The sequence below is a fragment of the Lissotriton helveticus genome, chromosome 6 (assembly GCF_964261635.1).
Source record: "Lissotriton helveticus chromosome 6, aLisHel1.1, whole genome shotgun sequence".
In the NCBI taxonomy this organism is placed as follows: Eukaryota; Metazoa; Chordata; class Amphibia; order Caudata; family Salamandridae; genus Lissotriton; species Lissotriton helveticus.
Window position 1 is genome coordinate 1,063,305,688 of NC_136067.1, and position 26,361 is coordinate 1,063,332,048.

Consider the following 26,361-nt stretch of genomic DNA (forward strand, 5'->3'; position numbering starts at 1 on the left):
GAAACCCATTTCAAATCTTCTCCTATTGCATCCAGGTTTGTGCGCGCTTTGTCCTAGGACAGTAAAACGCCCACCTGATTTGCAGCAGACCCCACAGGTGATATTCCCAGGGAGCGCGTGCGGCGAACACAAGCCCGCTCGCGCCCACGCACCTGAGTGAGAATAATGGAATGCTGCGAGCTTTGTCATGAATTAACGACCGAGTAATTTAAGCTTCAGACAGTGAAGTATAAAAGGACGTACCTGCATGCTCCTCAAAGTATCAATGGTTTCCACCTGGGGCACTATTTTGACGAGGTGCCCGTCCCACGAGCTCCAGCTGTTGTCCGGCTCCTGATCCTTATCGCTGTGCTTGGTCATCAGCAGGAAGGCCTGGTAGGCCTCCTCATCCGAGTCCTTGGAGCAGTCCTTCCCGGAAGCCGCGTAGAGCAGCTGTAAAATCACGGACTTCTGCCCGGAAAGGTTATCTGGGACGAAGACGTGCAGGTTGTCCAGCCCAGGAATTTGCACCTGAAACGATAACAAAGTGAGATTTTTTTGACGACTCGGTCCTTTCACCTCCTGGTTAAAGAGTTCTGCTAGGGTTCGAGGCTGCCCGACAAAACCCTGCGCTTTCAGGAAGCACCGGGCAATAGGAATGGCCTGGCAGGCATGCACAAACTCCACCAGGATGCCACCTTTCATATCACTCCTCCTCACCTAGAAACTGAGTGGAGATGTATTTCAATGCAGTGCAGAAGTGCTAAACAAGCACTGGAAAAGTCAATAGGTATAACCATAGCAAGCGGTTACTTTTTTTCTTTTTAATTGGAAGCATATTCCACAATGGTGAAACAAGCATTGGCAACATTAATAGTTCTGGCCTTTGGGACCTATTGGTTTTGCCAATGGTTATAGCCATCGCAAATGCTGTACTGCACGGCTTAAGAATTAAAAAAATAAAATCTTTTGGAACAGCCGATAATATCATTTTGTAAGCGCACGGAAGGCCACAAAATGACACGCCACTTTTTTTTGGTTATTAATCCACGCTGGATCACTAACTAAAAAAAATGAAAGAAAATGTGAAAGCGTTTTTTTTTAAGCAGTTGGAGAAGAAACAATGGCGGGGCAGAAACTACAAAAGAGTGGGAAGAAGAAACACAAGGGGGTGCAGGTTGGGCAGAACCAACACAGGGTAGAGGGGCGGAAGCAACATGGACGGAAGACAGCAACATGGCGCACACCGCCAAGAAGGTAACGCAGGGGATTGGGGGAGATGCACACATGTCTGGGAGAGAAACATAGAGCGCAGCATGTGGGGTTGAGAAGCGCACGTGGAGATGGTGAGAAAACACAGACACATTCTTAAAATGCTTAAATACAAAGCATCCGAAAAAACGAGCAGTGGAAGGCTATAGTGAAGCGCCTATGCTCCAGGGGAGGGGCAAACACAAGAGGAAGTAAAGACCATGCATCCAATGAATACGAAGTAAGCAAATGAGATTAACAACAAAGCCAATAGATGGTAAGCAATGGATGGGCTCTAAACCCATTGTAAACTAACAATGTGTCCGAGCAACAGTGCATGCGCGGTCTTAGGCAAAATCTATAAATTAAATCATGCTGCCACCCAAGCACAGTCAATTGATTGTAATAAAGATTTCACATTTAAGAACATTCAGTTGTGCAGCTGTTTTCCCACTGAGTTAAAAAAAACTATGACTGTCAGTTTTGACATCATTTTTAAAAATTATTTGGGAAAGAGATAAGAATAAATTACCACCTAACCTAGTACTCAAAGAAGATGGAAAATAAATCAACATCTAAATCAGCTCCTGAAAAGCAGGCACGATAAATAATGAGTATTTAATTTAATATAGAACATGAATAAAATAAAAATCACACATTGAATCAATTAAGGAACTATTTTTAGACATATGTAACTTATGTGTACAGGCTTTGTGCAGTCACTCTAAGTGAAGGGAACCTGTGGATAAAGTGGGTTGACCCACTGAAACATGGTGTATGCTGTGGTTGGTGGAAGCAAATCTAAATGACAATCTCACAAACCAATGGACTTGCCTTTTGACCTAAAGCTCCTCTATGTGTATGAATGCATTCTTAAACAATACTCTGGCAACACAAGCTAATGGTCTCTCAAAGGCCATACTTGAACAAGAACAAAGAAGAAATGGCGTGGGTAACAGACAGCAGTCAATGGACCACAATGCAGCAGAAGTCATCGAACCTCTAAGGTCTTCATAGCCTCGGCTCTAAGGATTTAATCCCACAAAATTTTCTTTGAAAAGTACTCGTAATTAGTGACACATTGCAGTGCACGTTTACCCGCTTTGCTTCTTCTTTGCTCAGCCTTTTCTTCTCGCTCACTCTCCATAACTCAGTCCCTTCTCTCCACCTCATCCTTCTTCTTTCAGCCCTTCTTTCTCTCCCTTCTTCCTTTACCTACTCTGCTTCTTTAAGCTCTGCATTTTTTCTCCGAGCCATTTTCCCTCCTTCAGTTTTTGTCCCTTCCTTTATTTATTTATTCCAGTATTCATGTAGCACTTCTTGACTAAGATAGGTGTCAGGGCGCTCTACATTTTAACACGGAATGAGTAACAAGTTGCATCTATGTCGGGGCAGGATTAACATTAGAATGAACTATGGTATGTACCTGGCAATGTAGGCAAAAGGTGTATTGAGTGGATTAAGTTCATTTGGTGCTGAGACTATATGAGGAATTGTTTGAAAAGACATGCATTGAGATGTTTCCTGACAGCGTTGATTTGGATAATTTTCTTAGTTCAGCAGGTAGGTAAGTTCCAAGCCAATCTGAATGCTCTTGAAAGTGTTGCCTGCAGGCGGTAGAAATTTTCAACTATGGTACTTCCAGGGTATATTTGACTTTAATTAGCGGTGTTTGCGAGACGCAGAGGTCAGAAGCCTTGCAAGTTTGGGTGGGTTGTCTTAGAGGGGCTTTTTGACAAAACAGCGTATTTTCCATTGAAATCTGACTTGTGTTGGGGTACCGGAGTATGGGGCTGATATGTTGAGATACACAAGGAAGTATGGCTTTGCCAAAGTCTAATCTGTGTATAACTAGTGCTGCTGTTCGAAGATGCTCGGCCGAGAAGAGGTGTCAGAATTTCTTCCCGGTGTGCAAGTGGATGTTGGCTGCTTCGGCAGCTGTTGACGCGTGGTATTAGTGTGAAGGCCCAATATAGTGTGAACACTAATGATCTCCTCATGAAGAAGGGTGAAAAGCCTCTAAAGTCCAACATATTTAGGATTACAGGATCAAGCTTTCTTTTGGAGCAAGTAGAGAGGATGAGATATTCAGTTTTCTGCAGGTTAAGCATAAGTAAGTTGTCTGATAGCTGGGATAGCAGTTGACAGAGGAAAGTTCTTAGGACTTAGACGTCTCCTAGTCTTGATGATTTAATCTATCATTGTGTGCTGTCGGAGTACTTGTGCAGGGTGACACCAGAGAATTTTATGATCAGATTTTGGGGTATTATTTACATGTTAGGTCTACTATTGATCCATACGAAATTGACCACTAATTGATAGTGAAGGGGCCGAGACTGACCACTAAGGTCCTTTCCTCTCTCTGAACTGTCTATTCTTTTGCCCTCTGCCGAATATCTCCCCCCATTCACCAACATTCATCTGCATTTCGCCCGCAGCCTCCTCTTCACGATGGCTTCCCATCTGTACCCAAACCTCGGAATCGACTTGTGGCACACGTCGAGTCAGCTCAAACCCACAGCTCAGAGGACACTGTAGTTTAGCTGCTGTCAGTTTTGACAATCAGTAGAGCCAGGTGCACTGTTTCCACCTCTCACTACTTCAGGATAAAGTCCCATTTCTAAGCACTGTAGAGAGGGCATAATTCACTTATGATCCACCTCTGCTTGCACACTAGTCGGATAGGTGTACTTCTTTGATGTTTTGTAAGGCAAAAGATTAGATCTGCACTAAGTTGCTGTTTTCAAATGGATAGCCAATGCAAGCAATGTTTGGCCAAAATGTCGCTTTAAGACTGCTTATGAATTTAAAAGGCCAAATAGTCAACTGTTACTGATAAAAGACTCATCATCAGTATTAAAGCAAACATTCATTTTGGACATACTAAGCAAACCAGAATTTGCTATGAAAAACTATGCAGTCTTAGCTTTTTATGTGGCTTACTTACACATCAATAACCTGTGTTTTGTAAGCCATGTGTTCGACACTTGCACTCATTAGGCAATCTTCTGTTAGACGCAATACCTTATTGGTTGAAAATCATTTTCAGGGATCTTCTGAATTTCTTGAGGTCACTTATCTGCCAGTTCCTTATTTAGTATTTTCCAAAATGATGCACCTTGTACTGGCAAGATGTTACTTGCCAGTGAGCTTTATGTATCTGGGCACTCAGCGTGTTGAAGTCAATTGATATTGGCAGGTACTGCTTCTGTTGTAGTGATAGTCGGTCAATTAATTATGCTAGGTTGTATCAATGATGGAGTTACAGACTATCCACATGGTATACCAGGGTAATTATAGCCCACTGCCAAGAGTCCCCTTTTTGAATTATAAGCCCGATACGCAGGCAAGAGTTTATAATGAGGGGGAGGTGAGTCAGAGAGGCTATAATGCTACTAGAACATTGAACCCTATGAAGGTAAAATCTAAAATAAAGATGGGCATACAGAAGGGCATGCACTGGGGTGTTGGAGCAGAAGTGTTAAAACAGTCACTATTGGCCTGAGCCACTTAGTTATATTCAGTGGAGCACACAACATGCCAATGGTCCACTATCATTTAGCCAAAGGACAGTCAGCAAGTTTAGGGTCATTAGAAATGTTGTGGTGGAGTAGACCAAGAGGCCAACACGTTAGTCTTTTGCACGATTGGAGTGGCACAGACAAAGGCTGTGCTGTGCATTTTAGAGGACTGATTATATAACCATCCCAATGGGAATTCTTGAAGATATGAATTGTATAAAGTGCCTATGCCTCTAGGACAGGACACAGCTCAATACTATTCTAACGGTACCAAAAGCTTGGATTAAACCAAAGAAATACACCAATTTTAGGTCTCCTGCCACCTCAACTATGCCCTTGACCCCATTGGAAGTGCTGGGTTTTCCCAGCGGGACTACTTAAAATCATTCTGAAGGAAACTGGATGGGTGAGGTTGTGCAGACTAAAACAAAAAAAATAATACTTTTGTCTTCAATCGTTTTGATTTGGCAATTTTCATTCACATAGCAATTCTGAATGTGCTCAAGTTATGGGCAAAATGTTTCTCCTAGCTTGTCTGTATGAGTTGAGCCTCCTAGAATGTCTGGCAGTTCACTAGCAGTTGCCGTACCACCATTCTCGCCCTCTGCTTGGTGACATATGGATTCCATAGAGGTTCTTACAGCTGCCAGTTCTTTTACATTTTAATCTAATAGCAACTCTCCCCTAGTTTTCTAGCGTCAAGGTATTTTCTTCTGTGGATGACCGAACGCTTCTTTGTATGTATTATATTAGCTAGGACCTCTGTGGCATATCATCCATACTCATCAGACCGGTCAAGAATCACAGGTACTCTTGATGCTGAACAGTCTCTTCCTTATAAAATCAGAGGTTTTTATTCATATGTATTAACAGGATTATGCAACAAGATTGTTGTGGTCTGCTCTACGCAGGTTATTTCCTTGCCTACAGCACACCGCAGCCGCGTCTGTTGCTATAGGTGCCAACAGAGAATGACAAATAACAAACCGGTCAGGATGAGCTGACATGGGGCTGTAAATAGGACTCCTAAAAGAAGGACGATATGGATGCACCAATCTGGAATTGACCACAAGGCAAATACCACTCCAGGGTCGCCACCACGTGCAACACACCAACCACACAGCAGATGCGGCCCAAATGAAGAAAGAAAATTTGAAGGAGAGAAAACAGCCTCATGGTGCTTAAAGAACAAGAAGGCGAACCTCCTGTGTGACATACTGAATTCTCAACGCTGAATTCATCAGCATATTCAGCATATTAGCACCCTTCTTGCTTTTCGTGGCAAACTATTGATGGTTATAGAAGAGCTCTGCACTGTCCTCTACCAGGACCCTACTAAATGCAACACCTGACATTGTTAGCTCCTCCACATCGTAGCTGCCTATCTCATAACTTGCTCTCTTAAAAGTAAGCCATAAAACCACTGCTTGCTTCACAGATTTAATTCTAAGAGGCTTGTTTAAGTTCGGTACACAGAGCATTTCAATCAAAGCTCTTCTTTCTTTAGGAACAAATCACTACATGATAGCACTGGGGGAAAAGAAGCTTCTTTTGGATTCTCTCGTTCTTTCTTAGAGCACAGAAATGGGAAAAAGGCAGTTTCAGAAGGATGTTCTTCGTTTAGCACTGAGAGGCATCCTATATCTGTTAGCTTTTCGTAAATGTGAACAGAGCTCTACCTCTTAGAAATGTAATATGTCTTTGGTCTACAAGTAAATACTATTGGCAAGAAGGATACAAAAGGTTGATGTACTGACTGGATGCATGCCCAGTACTTAGTTTGAGCCGGTGGTTTCCAGTGCTCGGCTCCGGCACTTATTGCCAGCACTGGGGGTTATTAAAGTCTGACACATGGTGGCGCTTTCTGCCTAATTTAGGTATGAGCACAACTATAGCTGTTTATTAATTCAATTTAACATTTACAATGACTAATACCTGCCTACAACGCCATTCTTATAGCTTTAGGGGCCTGGAATAGTAGGAATTGTCACACTTGTAAGAGTGTGATGGTCAGTTGTTGTGTTGGCACTGTCGTTTGAAGTGCTTTCCGGGGCAACAGATGGTGCAAGCTGTGGCGTCCTCCTTATGAGGGCCCTGCCACTACTTTTTTTGGGGGGGACAAATTAGGCACTGTAGTCTCACAACTGTTTGGTAGCAAACTAAAGTAAACAATGAAGAAGGATCCTTGTTTAATACAATTTACCATCCCAGAGGCAATCAATTCAGTTTCTAATGTTATGTAATTGGTGAAATAAATAAACACCATAACCCTGACTAGAGAGGTCAGTTAGATAACACACCAGATGGCAATGCGAAAAAGTCCCATAGCTTAGTCTTTACAAGGTTATCTTAGCCTTTTATCCTTCCAAGAGAGAAAAAAATGATCACTGCATGTGATTGGGTGATTATGTTTTGTTTACAAAACATTTCTGAAAAGTACTCTGGATGAAAGCCTAGCATTATTACTGATAATCATCTCTTGAACTGACAGACACAATGTGCGCAGCGGAGCGAACAAACATCATTTGCTTTTAAGAACATCATTTTCCTAGGTATAACTTGTTTCTAATTTTGCCCACCATCAATTCCAGGAAATGGCATAAAGGACATTTCTGAGTAACCCAATTGATGTACCTTTAGGGTTAGGATTTCTACGACGCCTCGATAAGGGCAACTCCTGTATTTATTACAACAAGGCCTACCTTCACGTAGTGTTTAGTTCTTAAAGAATGCAGCAGCTCCCACACCGGTGCAGAATATTTGAATTCAGCAGCAATTTCCAAGTCCTGGAAAGAAATAATGGATAACATTTTTACTAAGATCCACATTTCTGTGGAAGGAAACCGAAACTGACAGACCTACTATCCGCTTCAAAGCTCAGTCTGAATTTACCTTCCTTAGCATTTTAGCAAATCCAAGCGCTTTGGACGCCCGTTCCCTGGCTTCATGGAAGAGCTCCTTCAGGGCCCGGCTGGTTTCAATGACAGACCTCCTGGAAGTCAGAGGGGAGTTACTCGGTAAATGAACACATTCAAGTCTCATTGACAGTTATCTCTAACTGTCCAAATCAAGTCTACAAATTATATATGTGAGTAATCACCACAATGAGCAACTGTCTGCCTATAAGTGTCGGAGAAGTGTCCAGCCGGAAACACTCGGAAAACTTTAAGACGCAAACAAGTTTCGACCTGGAAACTAAAGCTGTGTGTCCAGTATGTAGTGCTGGGGAAAACAGTGAAAAGTGTTTGCAGTGGCTGTGTGAGTACAAACGGGAAATAATGTTGCCCTGAAACTTCAATGTAAATAATAAAACAGTCTTGTACCGAATTTCTTCAGATGCGCAGCTGTCATCTGCGCTGGCCCAGAACTCATCACAGCTTTCTTGCAGACCAGAGTCTAAAAATTTGCCAGTCGATTTCAGCAGCATTCCAGCAATATCACTGAGCAGACAAGGAGGGGCAGAATGAAAACCAACCAGCATTTTAGTCATCATAGAAACACAGGAAATGTCTGCATTGCAAGTAACATCACGCACAATAAACTATCATAATTATCATTTCTAGCCCATCCAATACTATGCTAACTATATATACACTGCTCACTGTTTCATTGAGGAGAGTTTCTGTAAAGATACAATATCTAGGCAGATGCTGAAAACTTGCTACCTACTTGTGTCTTTACTGTACAGCATAAGATATTCCATGCTATTCTCTTTTGTTCCTGGCAATTCTACACTTCCAGCTATCTCCAACTGCAGTAACTGTAGCGTACACTGAGAATTTACTCACACCACATTTTATGGTATGACAGCTCACTACTTCACAACCCACTCAGAGAGAACAGGTCTCTTGCAATTGGAACAGAATACAAAATTAATTTACAACACACATTTACACTGGAGTTCTAGTGACACAACTCTTTCAAACTGGAAGAAACAGCCATACCATCAAAAATTACAACAACGGTAAACTAGCATAGCATCCCTAGGACGTCACTTGTTTATGGCATTACAAATACATCTCACAATATCCCCCCCTCACTCCAACCAGGAACATGAACAATGAAATGTAACCTTCCTTTAAACCAGGCACATGGGCAACAAAACTCTCCTGCCATTTTGGCATAGTATAATACAATGATGAAGAGTTACAAAATGTTTCTAAACACAAAGCACTACATAAAAATGAAAGTAAAGTAATCATGCCTCCCACCGAATAATGAAAACATGAAACACATCACGATCACAGGTGTCTGACCCGATGTCTGACCCTCCTTCGGGCGATTTTAGATCCAGGTTTCATGAAGTGTAGATTAGTTCTCCCACAAGCCATTTTAAATGTAGGCATTGTGAGAAATTGGGTTGTTGGATGAGGGGGGTGAGCTTACTTCTCAAGCAGCAGTCACAATCATTGCCAGGTTGAATGCCACAAAAAGTCCCTACATCAACGGGTTCTTAACACTCAGGTACTTTGAACAAAAGAGCTCATACTTAACTTGGAGGCAATCTCTAAAGCATTTATGCCGAACTCAAACAGTACTAAGGTGACAACACAAAACAAAAATATCTCAAATCAATTAAAAAACAATAGAGTAAAAGTTAATACATTATTTCACACCAAGACAACAAAAACCCAATCATTAGAACGGGAGTTGGGAATTTGTAATGTTAAAAATGAGAAATATCAATTAAAAGATCAATCCGCCAACTGCGCACATCTAGTCGCATGAGACCGGGACAGAATGGAAAGATATAGCTGACCGCAACAGAGCGCGGTTCATATACAATAAGTTTAAGATTTGTGGTGGTGCACTGTCTAGGTCCCCCCAGCCACTCCTGTTGCAGGGGAAGATAGACTGTCTCAGAAGGTACAGTTTAGCAGTGCAAGGCAGAGGAGTGATGGTCGGGGATCCGCTGGACAAAGTCGCAGTGAAGAATTCTACGTTCGGAATTGGTATCTTTTATGGAAGTCGGAAATCTTGGATGGGATGAAGCTGCAGGCTGGAGTCGATGTGTGCTCCAGAAGGCCAGATACTCCTTCTGTGAGGAGCTACCACAAAGTCAGGCAGACCGGAGATGCACCGTGGTCATTTGGGCGGGCAAGTAGGTCCCGGTCTCCTCTGAGTTCTAAGGACCCTTATTGGCTGAAAGTCTCAAGTTTTGGATTTGGGCAATCTGGGCACCTTTAGTAGCACTTCAAAGCATCCAGGGCTGGAGGACACAACTTGGAGGGACAGGACTCAATCAGACTGGGTCCAGGTGCAGGTTCAACATGGTTGGACGCTTTTCTATCCCTGAGGATCTGATCAGGAGACCAACCAAGTAGCCCTTGGAGACACTATGGAACCTGGGTTCAAGTAGAAACACAGTTATCAAGCAGTAGGACAGTCCTCTGAGGTCTCAAGGCAGGCTTCAGGCAACAGGACACTCCTCTGAAGTACACTACAGGCCACAAGCAGCAGGGGAGTCATATGAGAGTCCTCGGCAGGTCCAGAAGAGAACTGAAGAGTGGGTCTGAGAGTCCTAGTTTTAAACCTGGTGACAGCTTTGAATGGAAGAAACTTTAGGAGATTTCCCTTCACAGAAATGTCTGAAATTTCCTGCCTCCCTGCCCTGATCCCAGGAAGTCTGGCCAGGGACGCAAAAGGCAGGCGTGAAGCTCTTTCTGTATGGTCTGAGGGAGCTGCTTTGAAGTGGAAGTTGGACTATGCACAGGTTCTGATCCCCATCCTGCCAAAATGGCCCATCCTGCCAACACACAGTACCTCTAATGTGTAGCTGGCTGGGAGGAATACACCTAGTCATATGACCTGGGCAACAGGCTGCATGCACCAAATGGTTGAGACAAGAAAATGACAACTTTCTAAAAGTGTCATTGTCAGAATTGAGACTTAAAATACGACTTTACCATTAAAGAGAATTGTAAAGTACATTTGCTTGGATACCAAACATGACATTTCCACCTGCTCCCAAACAATGGTTAGAGCTTTTTGAACTTAATAAGGTAACCCAATGCTATCCGATTGGAAGGGTTGGTCCCATAGTAGTGAAAAACAAATTTATGAGGTTTCGATACCAGGACATGCAAAACTTAAAAGTACATGTGTAACAATGCACCCTGCCCTATGGGCTGTTTAGTGCCTACCCTAGGGGTGACATACGTATTAAAATGGGATTTTTGGGCTCGGCAAAAGTTTATTTGCCATGTCGAGTTGGCAGTTTAAAACTGCACAAATGCTGCAATGGCAGGCCTGAGACATGTTTTAAGGGGCTATGTAAGTGGTCGGAACAATTATATTGTATTGTAATTGCATTAATATATTGCATATTAACCCCTTAGCCCCCTACTCCGGAACCCATAAAGTATTAGTGTAAATTAGATTAGTGAAATGTGAAAGTAATTTGAGTGGCGGATAGGTTAGTCAGTTATTTGGATTCAGAAGGATTGCGGAGGGATAGAAGAGGGAAAAAGGTTTGCAGTTATATAGAGCTTGTTACCGCTGATGGGGTGTTGAAGCGCTTTTTTTTTTTGTTGCGAGTAGCACGCTACTCTGGAACCCATTAAAGGATTAGTGTTGAATTAGTATAGTGAAATATGAAAGTAAATTGAGTGGTGGATGTTAGTCAGTTACTTGGATTGAGAAGGGTAGCAGAGGGATAGAAGAGGGGCAAAGGTTTGTGTGTATATATGTATATATATATATATATATATATCACAGTGCAGAAGTGCCTGCTGTAGAAGATGACAACGCCACAGGTGAAAATCAGCCAATTCTGTTTATTCAGAGAAGCATCAGCAAGATCACGACGCGGTTCGCTGAACATCAAAGACCCATCCCGACGCGTTTCGTAAATCACTTCATCAGGGGCAATGGGCTTGGAAACAACAGCAGAGCGGTGTTTGGCGGCATTTGTTCAATTCCAACCCCCCCCCCCCTCAGTGGGCGTGGCCTACACCGTGGCCTCTTGGTTAATGTAGTCCCAACCAGTGTTCTCAAGTGAGTTGCCTGCTATTCTATCCAAAAATAAAAATCAATAACATCAAAGTGGATCGTGGCAAAAGGTTGCAGTACACTGCCACTGCTTACATTACTCTGAAAAACGGCACCTTGGCCATGTGCAACTCCGCCACTTGACGGACTCGCTGGGATGCTGTAACAGCATCGGGTCATCTCCCGCGGCTCAGGCTAGCAACTAAATACCACAGTACAGAAGTGCCTGCTGTAGAAGATGACAACGCCACAGGTGAAAATCAGCCAACTATGTTTATTCAGAGAAGCAGCAGCTAGACCGCGACCCGGTCCGCTGAACATCAAAGACTAAGGGACCCCCACTTGGGTTTTTATCAATATGAGGCTGTTCAGAACTTGGCAACTCACTGGAGGAACAATGCATGGACTACATCAATCATCAGGCCATAGACGGTGGCCGCGCCCACTTGGGCGGGGACGAATTGTTGAAATGTAGCAAGCAGATTCTGCCGGTTTCTCAACTGTACTATCCCAGCAGCCCATGATGAAGTGCTTTCCAGAGCACGAAACGCGTCGGGAGGGAGTATGAATTGCCGCTTTGCTGGTTCTCTCTGTGTCTGCCTTCACTGAATAAACACAGCAAGATTTTGAACTCACCTGTGTGGCGTCCTCTTACAGCAGGCTAACTTTGGTTGGAATATATATATACACACAAACCTTTGTCAGGATAATGCAACATAACATACAGAACAACGCACTTCTGCTTGGATGTGAGCCTTACACCCTTGTCGGGCATTCTGAATTTAACTTGCTGTATCCATACATTTCTGTCCCTCAGAAGCACATGTACCTTTTAAATATTCAGAACCAGGGGCAGTCATAGATTCTAACCATGCAAACAGACCCAACAGAGTTGTCGATTTGATATCAAATTACACTGTGTTGGTTCTTATGCATAATGTTGCATGAAAACTTTTTAAATGGACTATGCTGTTTTAGGATGAGGGTAAACTTTTTGTCCGCACTACAAACTACTCACTTCCCAGCAACAATAGTGCAGCTCGCTTCCCAGAAACTACAGTGCAGGTACAGAACACTGGTGGATTTAGGAACAGGAACAAGTGATATATTTACTACTTTTGTCCAGGATACAACTGCAGACCTTTCGCGTTATGCAGAGACACCAAGAAGTTTCTTCTCTGCCACTTCAAGAATCTTTTAGTACCCAACAGTCTTCTGCATTCCATTATTCCACCGGCTTCTTCCTCAACAAGCTGTTCCTCCCCCCCCCGGTAGGCTCGCTGGGTAGTTGTCATTTGCAGTTAGCCTTTTAGTACCTTTAGCATACTTTGTCTCACTACCAGCAGGCTCTTCTTTATGTGATCATGTACAGCAGTCCTTAACAACTACAGAAAAGAAGGAAACAGCTAAAACAAAGCTGCCAGCTGCACCCTTCAGCTACCTCTCTTTCTTTCTCTGGTAGCTTGCACAGGGAAAGTAGCCACACATTCCATTACGTTCTTATAGCTAGTGTACAGAGGTGATGGCTAGTGTACAGAGGTGACCTCCAGGCAGATATTAATGAGACATGATTATTTAATATCTGGTATTGATTACAACAGAAGACAATAACTTCATATCCCGCTAGGAGCTGGCATTATCACATTTGAGCCACTGCATCCAATTTTCGGACCCTACTGTGCACACACAACGTTAACTCATACCACATTCTAAGAGAGAAGCCACTACAACAACCCCTCTCTCTGACAACACACCAGCTTACAGCATCTACTCTTCTGAAGCACAACACTAAACATAGCTCCATGGTCTACTGACACAGCAAGGGTCTCCTAAGAACCATATCGTATTTTATCCTAACTGCAGTTTAAAATGGAAATAGCTGTATACTCATTAACAAAAAGGAATAGAAAACAAACCACACTGCTATCATGCTACAAAACAATCTTCATGATAGCAGCAGGTTGCCACCTGACTCCATTTGGGCGTGTTTGTAGGCCTAGGTTTTCCTATAGAACTCACTGAGCCTGAGCCCAATTGGTTTGCCAGGAGTGAGCAAAGACTACAGCTCCATGAATGAGAGGGAATGCCAGAAATGCCACAAGTGGGAATATGTACTCCTGGTAACATTTAGTGAATCCTTAACGCCTGCTGGTAGTGAAACGAGTGCTGGATCATTAACTCGTCAGTTATAAACATATATCTATTCAGTTAAATAAAACACAAACATGGCAGCTGCAACATCAATTTCATCTAGAAGGACTTCCAAAGTACAGGCAAAAGCAATTCTCAATCCATTGCATTTCAAAATCAGGGGAGACATGTTTTTGTGTTTTAGTTTACTGATTAAAACGACTTATAAAAGGACAATGCATGTTCACATGGCCACAGTGGAGCGCTACTTTAGAACAGTAGCGCAATGGCTGTTTGTGTGTACAATCCCTACCAGAACAACTTTCCAGCCTGAGCTTCGCCTCCTCGTATGTAAGGAGTGATTTCTTTGGTGAAGTTCCATTCTTCCTCTAAAAGATTTTTGAGGCTGTGAGAGGCTTGAGGTAACTGCTGTAACATTTGGATCCAGCTTCGCATGTAATCAAAGTAAACCTGAAAACAAATATTAACATTTTAATAAAACAAATAATAGAGTGCATGGAGAAAGGTACAATTGTGTGGACCAACACTACACTTATTTTTGGAAGTTATATTACACGATTTCTCACTGATCAACATAGACAATACCCTTCTACTCTACTAATAACAACTATATAGATTTGTTAGTGTACTTATAGATTTTAATTGCAAGACACAATAGATGGAATTAATATAGGGCACTGCAACGGTGTATGTCTTTACATCACATGCCATATTCCAATGCAAGATGTTGTTTTTCCTCGAGTAAGAATAACTGACATTCAAATACACACATTATTAAGTCTCTCTCCACTTTTCCTTTTTAAGGGCTGTCCTGATTCTCCTTATAGGGTTTTGAAATTAATTATGACAAAGAAAGACATGAAAAGGGCTAGCTCTGGGCATTCATGGCTGCAAAAATTCTGTTTCATGAAATTTTTGAAACTCCGCAATATGCAGCTTGATGTCATTGTTTGCTAGTGCGGGCGAGTTCTTCGAACAGAAAATGACTTGCCGAAAGACACTTTCTGCTCAAAGCAGTTTCCTGCTAGTACCTTACGTGGCTTTTTAAAAACAAATTCTAGGAAACCTGGAAATTTTCACAAGAGGTAATGATAAACCAACTTTTACGTCATCCACATAATTTTGATCAATTCTGATGGGAAAAACTATCCTTTTTCATTCAACCGTAAACAGGATCTGTCTGTGACTTAGATTAGAACATTTCTTGTTGCACTTTGTCAGAACAATCAATCATGCATATAAGTTTTTTTCTGATCTCTGTCCTTTTTTGCGCTTTAGGTTTGTGTCTTACTGTAAAATAAAATGTTAATTTCTATGGTCTGGTGTGACAGCGCAGCTGTCGCCAGGCAACTATGCAAGCATCACAAGAGAAGGTCTTTGGCTCCGCCCACATGCTGTGAGCCAGGAGTAGATATTTTGATTGGGCAGAAGTTGTATGTTTCCGCAAAAAAGTGCTTACCCTCCATGCAGCTGTGATCGTTTTTTTTATTTATCCAGCTGCCTAATCTTGAACTTCCAGTGGCAAGCACATGACAATGGAATGCCATTCAAGTGTCTAAGATAACTAGATCATTTATGTTGTTTTTCTCTGGAAACTGCACAGGTGGGAGTAGGGCAGTCATTAACCAACATGGCTTTTTAGATCTGGCTTGACAGTGTAACTATCACCTGACTTTTAAACCTTCGTTAATATTATTCTACAGTTCTAAGCTTCCACACAAATAAATATCTATTTCCATGTGATTTACTTGTAATGCTTCACATTACCATAAACACTCCTTTAAGGCCAGACCTATTGCTATTGCCAATAATAGTTGTTCTTAAACTCACTATTCTCAAATACCGTTGTTGTTTTTAGTTTTCTGTTTTTGTTCTGTGATGTTAAAATAAAGATCCATATGAAATAAACCGCTGTTCTCTGCACTGTTGTAATATACAGCATATTAGGAGTTATACCTATTTATTTATAATGTACCTATTCATTAGAACTTAAAGAGAGCCACAGGTTACCAGAGGCAAATGCAAACATTTGAAACATCTACTCTTCTCTACATAATACTGCACCATGCACAAAGCGGACATAAAAACTACAATTCCCATGAAATTCTGAACTGAACATCCCAGCCTTTGATTACCCTGCCGGTCCCACACCCCATATCACGATCTTGCTAGAGCAGCTCCCTTTCACAGCTGCTGCAGACCAGGTTATCTTTCATTTGCCAAGTAATATTTAACTGAAAATGTAAAGTACAATTAATAATTTTAGCAGCAGAATAATAAACGAAATAACTTTGGTAAATGCAGTATTTTCTCTGCAGACTGTTCATATTTTGAAAACTTCAGAGCCATTATGTTGAGCCCTAGGTAATTATCTTTACTTCTTTCAGTGTCCGGGGGCACTATACAGAAGCATGACACAGAATTCGCTGGCTGAAGCAGACAGTGACAACACTTTAAGGACTGTGTGGTGTCACCTTATATCCGAGACGAGGCTCTGGATTGGACCACCTCCTTCCTCTCCGGCAGAACCCAGAGCGTCCGCCTCCCCCATTCCGTTCCAAAGCCTCCGAGATCATCTGCGGCGTACCCCAGGGATCCTCCCTCAGCCCCACGCTGTTCAACATTTACATGGCCCGCTTGCACACGTAGCCCGACAGCACGACCTCAACATAATCTCCTACGCCGATGACACTCAGCTGATCCTCTTCCTCACCAAGGACCCCATCACCACCAAAGCCAACCTCCACGAAGGAATGAAGGCCATCGCCGACTGGATGAAGACCAGCTGCCTGAAGCTGAACTCAGACAAGACGGAGGTCTTCATCCTCGGCTCCAACCCTTCAGCCTGAGACGACTCCTGGTGGCCGACGGCACTAGGGGCAGCCCCGACACCCACTGACCACACACGCAACCTGGGAATCATCCTCGACTCAACGCTCTCAATGACCAAGCAAGTCAACGCCGTCTCCTCCTCCTGCTCCGCAAGATCTACAGATGGATCCCGACAGATACAAGAAAGACAGTCACCCAGGCCCTCGTCAGTGTGAGAAGTTGGCCTGATATGTGATGTCCACTATTCTAGTGGGCACCCTGTATCAGTCCAAACAACCCTTATGGTGATGGTTGTAAAGTCAACCTTATAGACCAGCTATCCTAGTGGTAGCATGGACAAAGCAGTCTTAGGCTAAAACTTCAGAGAGCATGTGAAGCCAGCTGTTTTACCATATGTAACCCCTTGAATACCAACTGAAAGGACACCACACAGGTTATATATAAAATATATATGTATTTATTACTAACACAACCCCTCTGAACTCTTTATGAGGTCAGAGGCCAAAGCACATAACAAGTTACTTAATTATCAAACAATAAGTTGCACAAAATACAGTCGAGCCCTAGGGGCGTTGCAAACCATATACTAAAATAGTGGTATAAGAACCACGTCACGAACAGGGAGTAGGCATAGGGCCTAGGGAATCGCTGGGGCTACACTGGACTACCAGAAGGATTAGGAAGTAGGAGGCCCACGGGATGCGTGTGCAGTGTCTAAACACACACGCGAGTTACCATAGGGATATAATGGGAACGTAGAAGATAGAAACTAGTTGATTTCGGACACTTCCGAATGGACTAGGAGAAAGCTACTGAAAACTAGGACACTTGGATAGTCAATACCCACAGGAGCACCGGAGTACTCGCATTACCTCACCCACAGGAGCCGGGTGCATAGGTGTCAAGTTGTGTCGGGTTTCGTCACTGAATCCTATGGAGACCTGTAAACAGATGCTGCAGGCGACCAGGAGGAAGATGTCCGGTTGGATCCAAGGGTGGATCGAGGATGAAGAGTACCTGAAAGCAGAGGGGACAGAGTCTGGGTCACTAGCCAGGAACCAGAAAGGAACCAGGCGATGTCGGGAGCGATCAGGTGAAGATGCGAAACTTGTCTCTCAGCCACGTGGGCCAGGAGGCGTCGGCGACGTCCAGGAGCTGGATACGGACTGTCCCACGAAGGATCTCACTGTCGGCAGTGTCGGTTTCCGGATCGGAGTCAACAGCCCTTGGCAAATGAAACCCATGCAGGAATCGAAGGCTTCTGTTCAGACCAGCAAGGTCTGGGGGGCTCTCCTTTTCAGGGAAGCAGGAGCAAGCCTGGAGCAGCCAGGCAAGCGGTGTAAGTTCAAAGGTTCGCCTTCACAGAGGCCACTAGCCAACGGGCAAGTAACCGGAAAGGCGCGTCGAGCACAAAAACACAAGCAGGCACCACGCGGCACTCGGTGAGTGTGGAGGGCTGTGCGTCGGTGCAAAAGGTGCTCGGGGCTGGGGCTTCTAAATCCCCAATGCACAACTTCCAGGGTGCCTCAGAAGCTGCGCAATTAGCAATAAGCAGGTTTTCCAAGATGTCTGGTCCCACGTCTCTCGTCGCCTCCACAGGTCTCAGCTCTGCTGTGGCTGTGGATCGGGGTCAGAGAAGTCTGGAAGTCCAGTTCCTGTCTGGCTCTGTACTCGGGCTCCGGCTGGAGCGTCGACAAAGCAAACCGGCAAGTCGCTGTTGGTGCCTGTTTGCACAGGGTGGTCACTCCTTGGCCACAAGGGAGATTCTTAAGTCTTCTAGTTGCAGTAGAATGTCGAAGGTCCAGAGTTTCGTTTCAAGTTTCAGTTCAGGATAAATCTAAAGTCTCTAGACTCAGCTCCTACCTTTATCCCAATCAAAGGGGCTGGATTACCTGCTAGGTCCCTCCTATGGGTGGGACCAGGGAAGAGGGTGGTTACACCCCTTGCCCTTTGTCCAGTTTCGTGCCAGAGCTGGGGCTGGAGTGCCCCAGCAACTGGTTTGAACCGGGCTATGTATGGAGCACCTTGTGTGCCCCAGGCAGTGTCTCATTTCATTCAGCCCTCCCTGCCCCAATACACTAAGGCCTGTCTGGGGTGGTGCTAGCACCTCCCAAGGCAGGAAATCTATTGTCTAAGCCTCCCTCGCTGGAAGGACTCCCAGCAGCAGGAGGTCAGACTTGTGTCTGTGGCAGCAGCATCCATTTTGTGATGCTGAGGCTCTGGTTAACTTTAACCGGGATTAACAGGAACATCATGTCTTCTCCCTCTAGAAGGGTGGAATGCTACCCCCGTCGCCAGAACTGGCTAGGGGGTAGTATTTCAAAGCGTATGACACCTTACACAACATGTTTTGATAAAGCCAAACCAAAGTTAGCAATAACCGCGAGGATTATAATGCACTTAAGAGTATATGGTATGGCTATATCATAGAACAGCTATAAGGACATGGTTACGAAAGCTGCAGACAGGCTCAGCTCATGCTAGAGCCTCATCTCACATAAAACCAAGCACTCTGCCTTCAGGATTGTTAAGGCCTGCCATAGGAGTGACTTATAGGTGCATATGTGTCTATATATAAGGTTAGATATAGGAATACTATATCTAAGCAAGGGGTGATTACATGACCTTGCCCCAGCCGAGTGATCAGCCAGTTGTGTCAATTTGGATGGCCTCCAGGGGTGGCATAATTCATGCTGCAGCCCCTGGTAGGCCTTGGATGCACCTATGCCCTGGGTACCTATGGTACACTATACAGGGGCTCACAAAGGTGACCCAATATCCAATTAGGTATGTACCTAAAGTACATGGAGTCCATTTTACAGAGAGCAGATAACCTGGGGCCCTGATTAGCAGGATCCCAGGCCAACTAAGTCGAAAACCAGCTAAACACTAGGCAAAAAGTTGGGGGTAACCATAGTCAGATATCCATCCTCCTACAGTCAGCAGCAGACTCGACTACGGAAACGCCCTCTACGCGGGAGCCCCAACAAAGCTCATCAAACAACTATAACGCATCCAAACCGCCTCGGGACGACTGATCCTCGACATACCACGCCACGGCCACATCACCCCCCACCTGAGAAACCTGCACTGGCTCCCGTCAACAAGAGGATATCCTTCAAGCTCCTCACCCACGCACACAAGGCACTCCACAAGACCGGCCCAGCCTACCTCAACAGACGGCTCTCCTTCTACATCCCCAACCGCCAGCTACGCTCCGCCGACCTCTCACTCGCCACCGTCCCGCGCATCCGAAGAACAACCACCAGTGGGAGTTCCTTCTCCCACCTCGCCGCCAAGACATGGAACACCCTCCCACTGAGCCTACGACAGACCCAAGACCTGCTGAACTTCAGGAGGATAATCAAGACATGGCTGTTCGGTCAGTAGCGCCGCCCCCCCCCCCCCCCCCCCCCCCAGCGCCTTGAGACCCTTGCGGGTATATAGTGCGCTTTACGAATGATTGATTGATTGATATGTATTCTCGGTTTCTTAGATACTTCCTATCAAAGAGGGGAAGGTGGGGGGAGCAGCAGGTGATCTGTGAATAATTCTTGGAAGGTAGAGCAGATTAGATTCACCAATAACAAAGCCAGCGGAATTAATTATTGCTATGAATACTATTTTCAACTAAGGAAAGATTCCCACTGACAACAAAGAACATTTTGGAAGAACTTTGGCTGTTCCAGCCAAAAGAATGTGCTACCATAAAAACACATGACTGCTTTTCTTTGTCTGTCACATGCACACCTGAGTAAAATCCGAATTTCGCTTATAGTTTTTGGCCAAAACATTGAATACCAAAACGCTATTCTGAGTATCAACAACAAAAGCAAACACTGGAAAAGTCTACAGGTCTGGTTTTGCTGGTCAGCCTTTTATCTATGTCAATTCTTGTTCTGATTTTTCATTTTTTTTAAATAAAACTTTATTGTTGAGAACGGGGGCTGGTGGCCTCTCGCCGCTATAAAAGAGAAAACAACATTGGCTAAAAGCAATATTTTGTTTTAGTCTCAAAGTACGCATTACCACAATAGTCCAAGGCATTGAAAGCAACTACTCTGTGTGCAGAAGTGCTCCTTGTGAAAAACCAGAATGGCTTCACTTGCAGAAAAGGTCGTAGCTAACTGTTAAACTAAAAAGCAACTATACATATTATCAAAGGTGTGCAGGTAAGAGAATAGGTTAACCACATCACTACATTTCAACTCCTACTCAACTGGAGCATTAGAAAAAAGAGAGAATGTGTTGACTAGCCCCGCCAGAAATTGACAGTGTCCATGTCAAAATGTAAAACTTTTCTTTGCTTATTGCTGACAATGATCTGCCATACGACAACAATCAACCTGAAGCTTTTGTAGTATTATATTTTTTAAAACTGTCATTTTCAAACCACACCGTTTACCAGTTCAAATATATATTTGATCCACAGCACATGCAAGAAAAATAGGTATGTTTGGTAACAGACCAATGTGCAATTTGAAGATGTCCAATGCAGCACGAAGATCCTATAGCACGAAGGGGAGAAGGGTCAGAAGAGAAGTCAAGCACCTACATGCCCATGACCCTACATTCTGACCAGCCGTGCTACTCACACATTAGTCTCTACAGGAAGATGACCAACAAGGCAGGACCATAAACGCCATCACAGATATAGGAGGACTGGGAGATTGTAAGCAGAGGAATGTGATCCTAAACACAATAAGAGCGGATGTACCAGAAGGAACAGAGCACACTGGCAAAGAACGTCAAAAAGCTTTGTGTGGGCTGAACGCATAATAAGCAAGTAAAGGCTCCAACCGACACACCAGCTCAGAAAAGGAAAGCGACTGACTTACATCCTGTAAACACTATGAATGCACAGTAGAGACAGAGACAACATTTACAGATCCTGGTAACAAAGGAACAACATGTTTTAATACAAAACGAGATGACAGCAGGAGGACACCGGAAGAGATTAGCCAACTGCAACAGGAACACAGCAAATACAAAGACACCATAAATAGGAAAACACGAGACAACAGAGTCATGGGAAAGCAAACAAATGCAATGTCGAGGACCCAAAAGGAACAACGAAAAATATTGCACAACACCAGCCTCATGCTCACACATGCACAAAGCTGCTACAGGAGAGGAGGGTTTGACTGGAACGAAGGTTAGGTAGCTCAGCGTGCCCCAGGTGACCAAACATGGACGATGACCTGTGAACCAATCGCAATAATGCAGACAGCAGGTTAAAGAGAAAAAATGTTTTCACAAGTCCCATCTCTTCAAAAAAAAGTTTTATGTTCGCATCGATCCAATGTCATTCAATACATCAAGGTGTCTTAGGAAAATCTTAGTATATTCTAGAATTGCTTAACAGAATTAGGAAGTATCAAAACACCCAAGATGCTATCATCCCCTGCTCATGCCCATACATGCTACATTCAATAGTATTATATTGGACATGTGTGACCAGCCAATCACCCAAGAAAGGCAAAGCTGCAATGCCCTGGGGTACAACATCCTGAAGTATTAACCGCATGCGCGCTAGCGGTTTTCCCGCTGCGCGCTGCGTTTTTGAAAAAGCAGCGTTACATGACGAGCTCAGCTCGTCATCAGCGTGCGAGCGGCACAACTCATGACGAGCTGAGCTCGTCATGAGCGTCGAAGTGGTTAAATACCACACCATGACCGCTCAGTGAGTTAAGTGCTGACCGGAAGGATTTGTGCTTGAGTTTTAGTTTTCTGGTACAAAAACATCCTGCGGGATTAATAAAATGAATACCAAATGCAAACCATTGATAATAAGTGTATATAAGTACGGTTCATGTAAAGAACATTGGATATATGTGGTAGATAAACAAGAAATCGTGATAAATGATTATTATTACCACTTCATCAACTAAAAATGTCACTATTTTCCCTTAGAAAATGCAGAGATTTGTTAATTCCAGTGATATGAGAAAAAATACTTTTATATGCCAAACATTTATGGAGCAAAATATATTTCTAATTTCCAAACATGGAACTATTTATTAATGAACTGGTGAGAGGATGTAGCCTTACGGCTAGAGCGGTCGACCTCGAAGCTGGGGAACTGGGTTCGAGTCTTGGCAACGACGCTCAACATCCTTCGATTCTGGGCAAATCACTTAATCGCCCCGTGCCTAACAAAAATGAATGTGTCCATCTGTAACGAAACTGGTGCTCGTGTAAAGCGCTCTGATACCCGATGTCTCGTGTCTAGTTCACGCTATATAAAATTAAAAAAATTAAAAAACAAGAATGCTGCCCAGCTCTACTGGACATCCAATCACTTGGGCCATATTCTTGGTTCATTCATAGTTAAAAATGAAGCACATTTATCTCTGTTTTCTGAAACAAGTGGATAATTAAGTTAGATTTGAGGGATGACCACCTGCACGTGTCTTTACAGTCACTGTACATCCCTTAGGGTTCAAATACAAAGTACGCTAAAGCAAAAGAAAGGATTCACAGCCAACAATAAAAATGTTCAAACATCAAATAAATTATTCCAGTTTCTATGGAAACAAAAGAAACCGAAATGTTTAACTCAGATTGTGTTTTACCAGGGTTCAAGAATTATCTGATAGGTGCTTCTTCAGTGCAGAGTGGCAAGAAAGAAACCTGTGAAACTAGATGTTTTGGTGGGTCGAATGACTTTAAATGTTGTTCACTCTGCTTTGTTGCAAACCTTGACAAGTGAATATCACAATTTTCTCAGAAGTGCTGTTTCCTGGTGTTCATGACGGATTTCAAAAGAGAGAGGAAGAAACTTAATTTGGCCAAATTCTAAGTACTTGAAAGGAAATTGCTTAATTGCTCCAGAAAAATGGGCTTTCATTTAGAAATCTGTTAAGAATGCGGAGACTTTTTATCCTAGAATTCCATTCACTGCTCAATGAAAGCACTTTGAGAAGATGGATGGGAGGCAAGTTTTAATGTGGGTCCCTGACATAGTGTCACTGTTCCAGAGCTACAGTGCAATGCTATGTACTCCCCCATTCGGGCCTGTGCAGATCCTGCAAACGATGTAAGGTCACACGTTAAACGATGAATAGACAGCCACCTCCAATTTTAAAGTACAGAGAGCTCTTATCTGTCACCGTGTGTCCCTGGCAGTGATAAATCGGTTGCGGTATTTTATCTACTTATGTATTCATTAAGGAATGGGGTATTTTGACAAGAAATGCTGTACACCGAAATAGAACTACAGTAAGTAGCTCATATTTAGTCTGAGTGATAAACTTGTGTATGTTAGAAGCGTGAATGATGCTCACTGCTAGACAAATGAACAGGAATATATATATATATATATATATATATATATATATATATATATATATATATATATATATATATATATATATATATATATATATATATATAAATCTATCAAACACCAAATTTTCATGTCAATTAAACAATTTACGCCGAGCCCAGAATCCCATTCAACCGTGGTTTATTTCTTCAATATATGACAAATAAACGCCAGATGCGTTTCGGAACAGCCGTTCCTTTCTCATGGGTCTCCTATGAGAAAGGCGTCGGGCGTTCCGAAACACGTCGGGTATTTGTGGAGAGGTGTGGCTCACTGGTTAGAGGCGGCAGACCTGCAAGCAGAGAACGGCCCGGGACCAGGGTTCAATTCCCGGCGCGGCAGGGTCTTGGACCAGGGTCAACGGACTCGATAATTCTCGCCTCAGTGCCTACTCTAACCAGGGAACACACTCGGTAACTCTGGGCATTAAGCTTGCCCCATCTCTACAACGGCCCCCCACAGACGCCGGGGATGCCTGGTTTCACCCTGGAGATACCCAGAAAGGGACCATCTCACAGGGAAAACCAGGACGGGTTCCCCAGCGGTCTACAGCGCCAGGACACTCGGGTAGAGTAGCAGTGCGCTTTACAAGTATCCCACATTTACATTCTGGGCTCGTCGCAATCTGTTTCATTGACGCGAAAGATTGGTGTTTGGGGTAAAAAGGATTGCGTCCTTGCCGATAGCCCGTCACCATTTGTTGGCAGAAGTAACGAAAAAACATTTGACTTGATATATATTATATATATATATATATATATATATGAATCACCAAAGCATTTGGAAGCGCACACTCGTCGAACTGAACCATCCGGCTTTCACTCATAGGGCATATACTTGTGCTGCTACTCCGTAGTAATGTTAATCATAGACCTGACGCGTTTCTAGGCTGCTGCCTTTCATCAGAGGTCGCTCGAGAAAATGCACAAAAGGGGGGGTGTCTGGTATATTTTATTTAATTACATGTCACACCCTCCTGGGCTCAGCTCAGTGCTTGTGAAGCATGTTGGGAACAGTAGTCCATCCAGACAATTAATCACCTATAGTAGGTCCTTTTGAACATTCCAATAGGAGCATATTTCACCCTTAGTGGGCCCCAGAGTAAAGTTCAAGTTTCTTTTGCCCCAGTTCGTCGAGCCGCATTCGGGTCCGGACACAGTTCCAACCCGCGGCTTCCTTCACGTGAACAGGACGGTGCTGCTTCCCGCGGTCAGGCCACCGCGTCGAGTAATGAATCACCAAAGCGCCAAAGCATTTGGAAGTGCACACTCGTCGAACTGAACCATCCGGCTTTCACTCATAGGGCATATACTTGTGCTGCTACTCCGTATATATGAACAAAACTCCAACTTCCACAGAAACATCCATGGAAAAAGGCACGGACTCGAGGCCGTCAAGGTACGGCAAATATTTATTTTCTAAGGTCCTCCCTCAACCCCTGGGATAAGAGAGACGCGTTTCGGCTTGCTGGAAGCCTTTGTCAATCTGATTGGGGCCATTGCAATAAAAATATATATAGCCCTTCCCAGCTAAGGCAATGATAGACATGAACAACATATTCATCAGTACGCTACTAAATATCAACCCTATGCAGTAAATACATGCTCTCTTCCGTTAATTGTTAATCATATTACAAGTAAAACACTATGTGACATAACAGTAGTACAGTGCAAATCTACAGCTTACATAGATTGCCTTTAGTTATTTTTGCATGGGTCAATTCATTTGGTTTACCAAAAATTGTCACACGCCATAGCGGGGGTATTATTCATATTTAAAACAAGCATTGGAAATGCAATAGGTCTCGCAATAGAAAAGTTTGAGTTTTTGGTGTGGTAAATATTTTTTTGTTGTTTATGTTTTGCAAATTATAAAAGTATAATTTTGTTATTTGAAATGCCAATAGTTATACATTTAGCAAATGTTACATCTATAGCATTAGTAAAGGTACATGTTTAGTTTTCCCCTGTCTTACATGTATTGATCTGACAAATCACATATGTTGCATTTGTGCCGGTGTGTGTGTGAAGTGCCGGTGTGTGTGAAGTGCCTGTGTGTGTGAGCAGCGTCTGTGTGTGTTAGCAGTGTGTGTGTGTGTGTGAACAGTGCTTGTGTGTGAACAGTGCCTGTGTGTATGAGCAGCCTGTGTGTCTGAGAGCATTGTGTGTGTGACAGTAACTTGTGTGTGTGAGGGCAGTGTGTGTCAATGCAACGGGGCTCATGTTATCGACCTCAGAAGCATGAAAAGTGTGTGTCTTGGAACGTCTGAGGGCAGCTCGTGTTACAAGCTTGCTTTGAAGAGGGTCATGC

At 43.5% G+C, this 26,361-nt stretch overlaps 1 protein-coding gene across 3 annotated transcripts in view; it reads right to left on the reverse strand.

Annotated features, from left to right (window-relative positions):
- MAP3K4 (mitogen-activated protein kinase kinase kinase 4) overlaps positions 1-26,361 on the reverse strand; it is a 502,654-nt gene that overhangs the window by 169,327 nt on the left and 306,966 nt on the right. For all 3 annotated transcript variants that reach the window (XM_078648714.1, XM_078648713.1, XM_078648715.1), the window contains exons 6-10: positions 14,185-14,342; positions 8,075-8,191; positions 7,644-7,743; positions 7,454-7,537; positions 244-510 (exon numbers count right to left, since the gene is read on the reverse strand). In XM_078648714.1, coding sequence (XP_078504840.1) covers positions 244-510; positions 7,454-7,537; positions 7,644-7,743; positions 8,075-8,191; positions 14,185-14,342 — 726 coding nt within the window. The remainder of the gene's footprint in view (positions 1-243; positions 511-7,453; positions 7,538-7,643; positions 7,744-8,074; positions 8,192-14,184; positions 14,343-26,361) is intronic.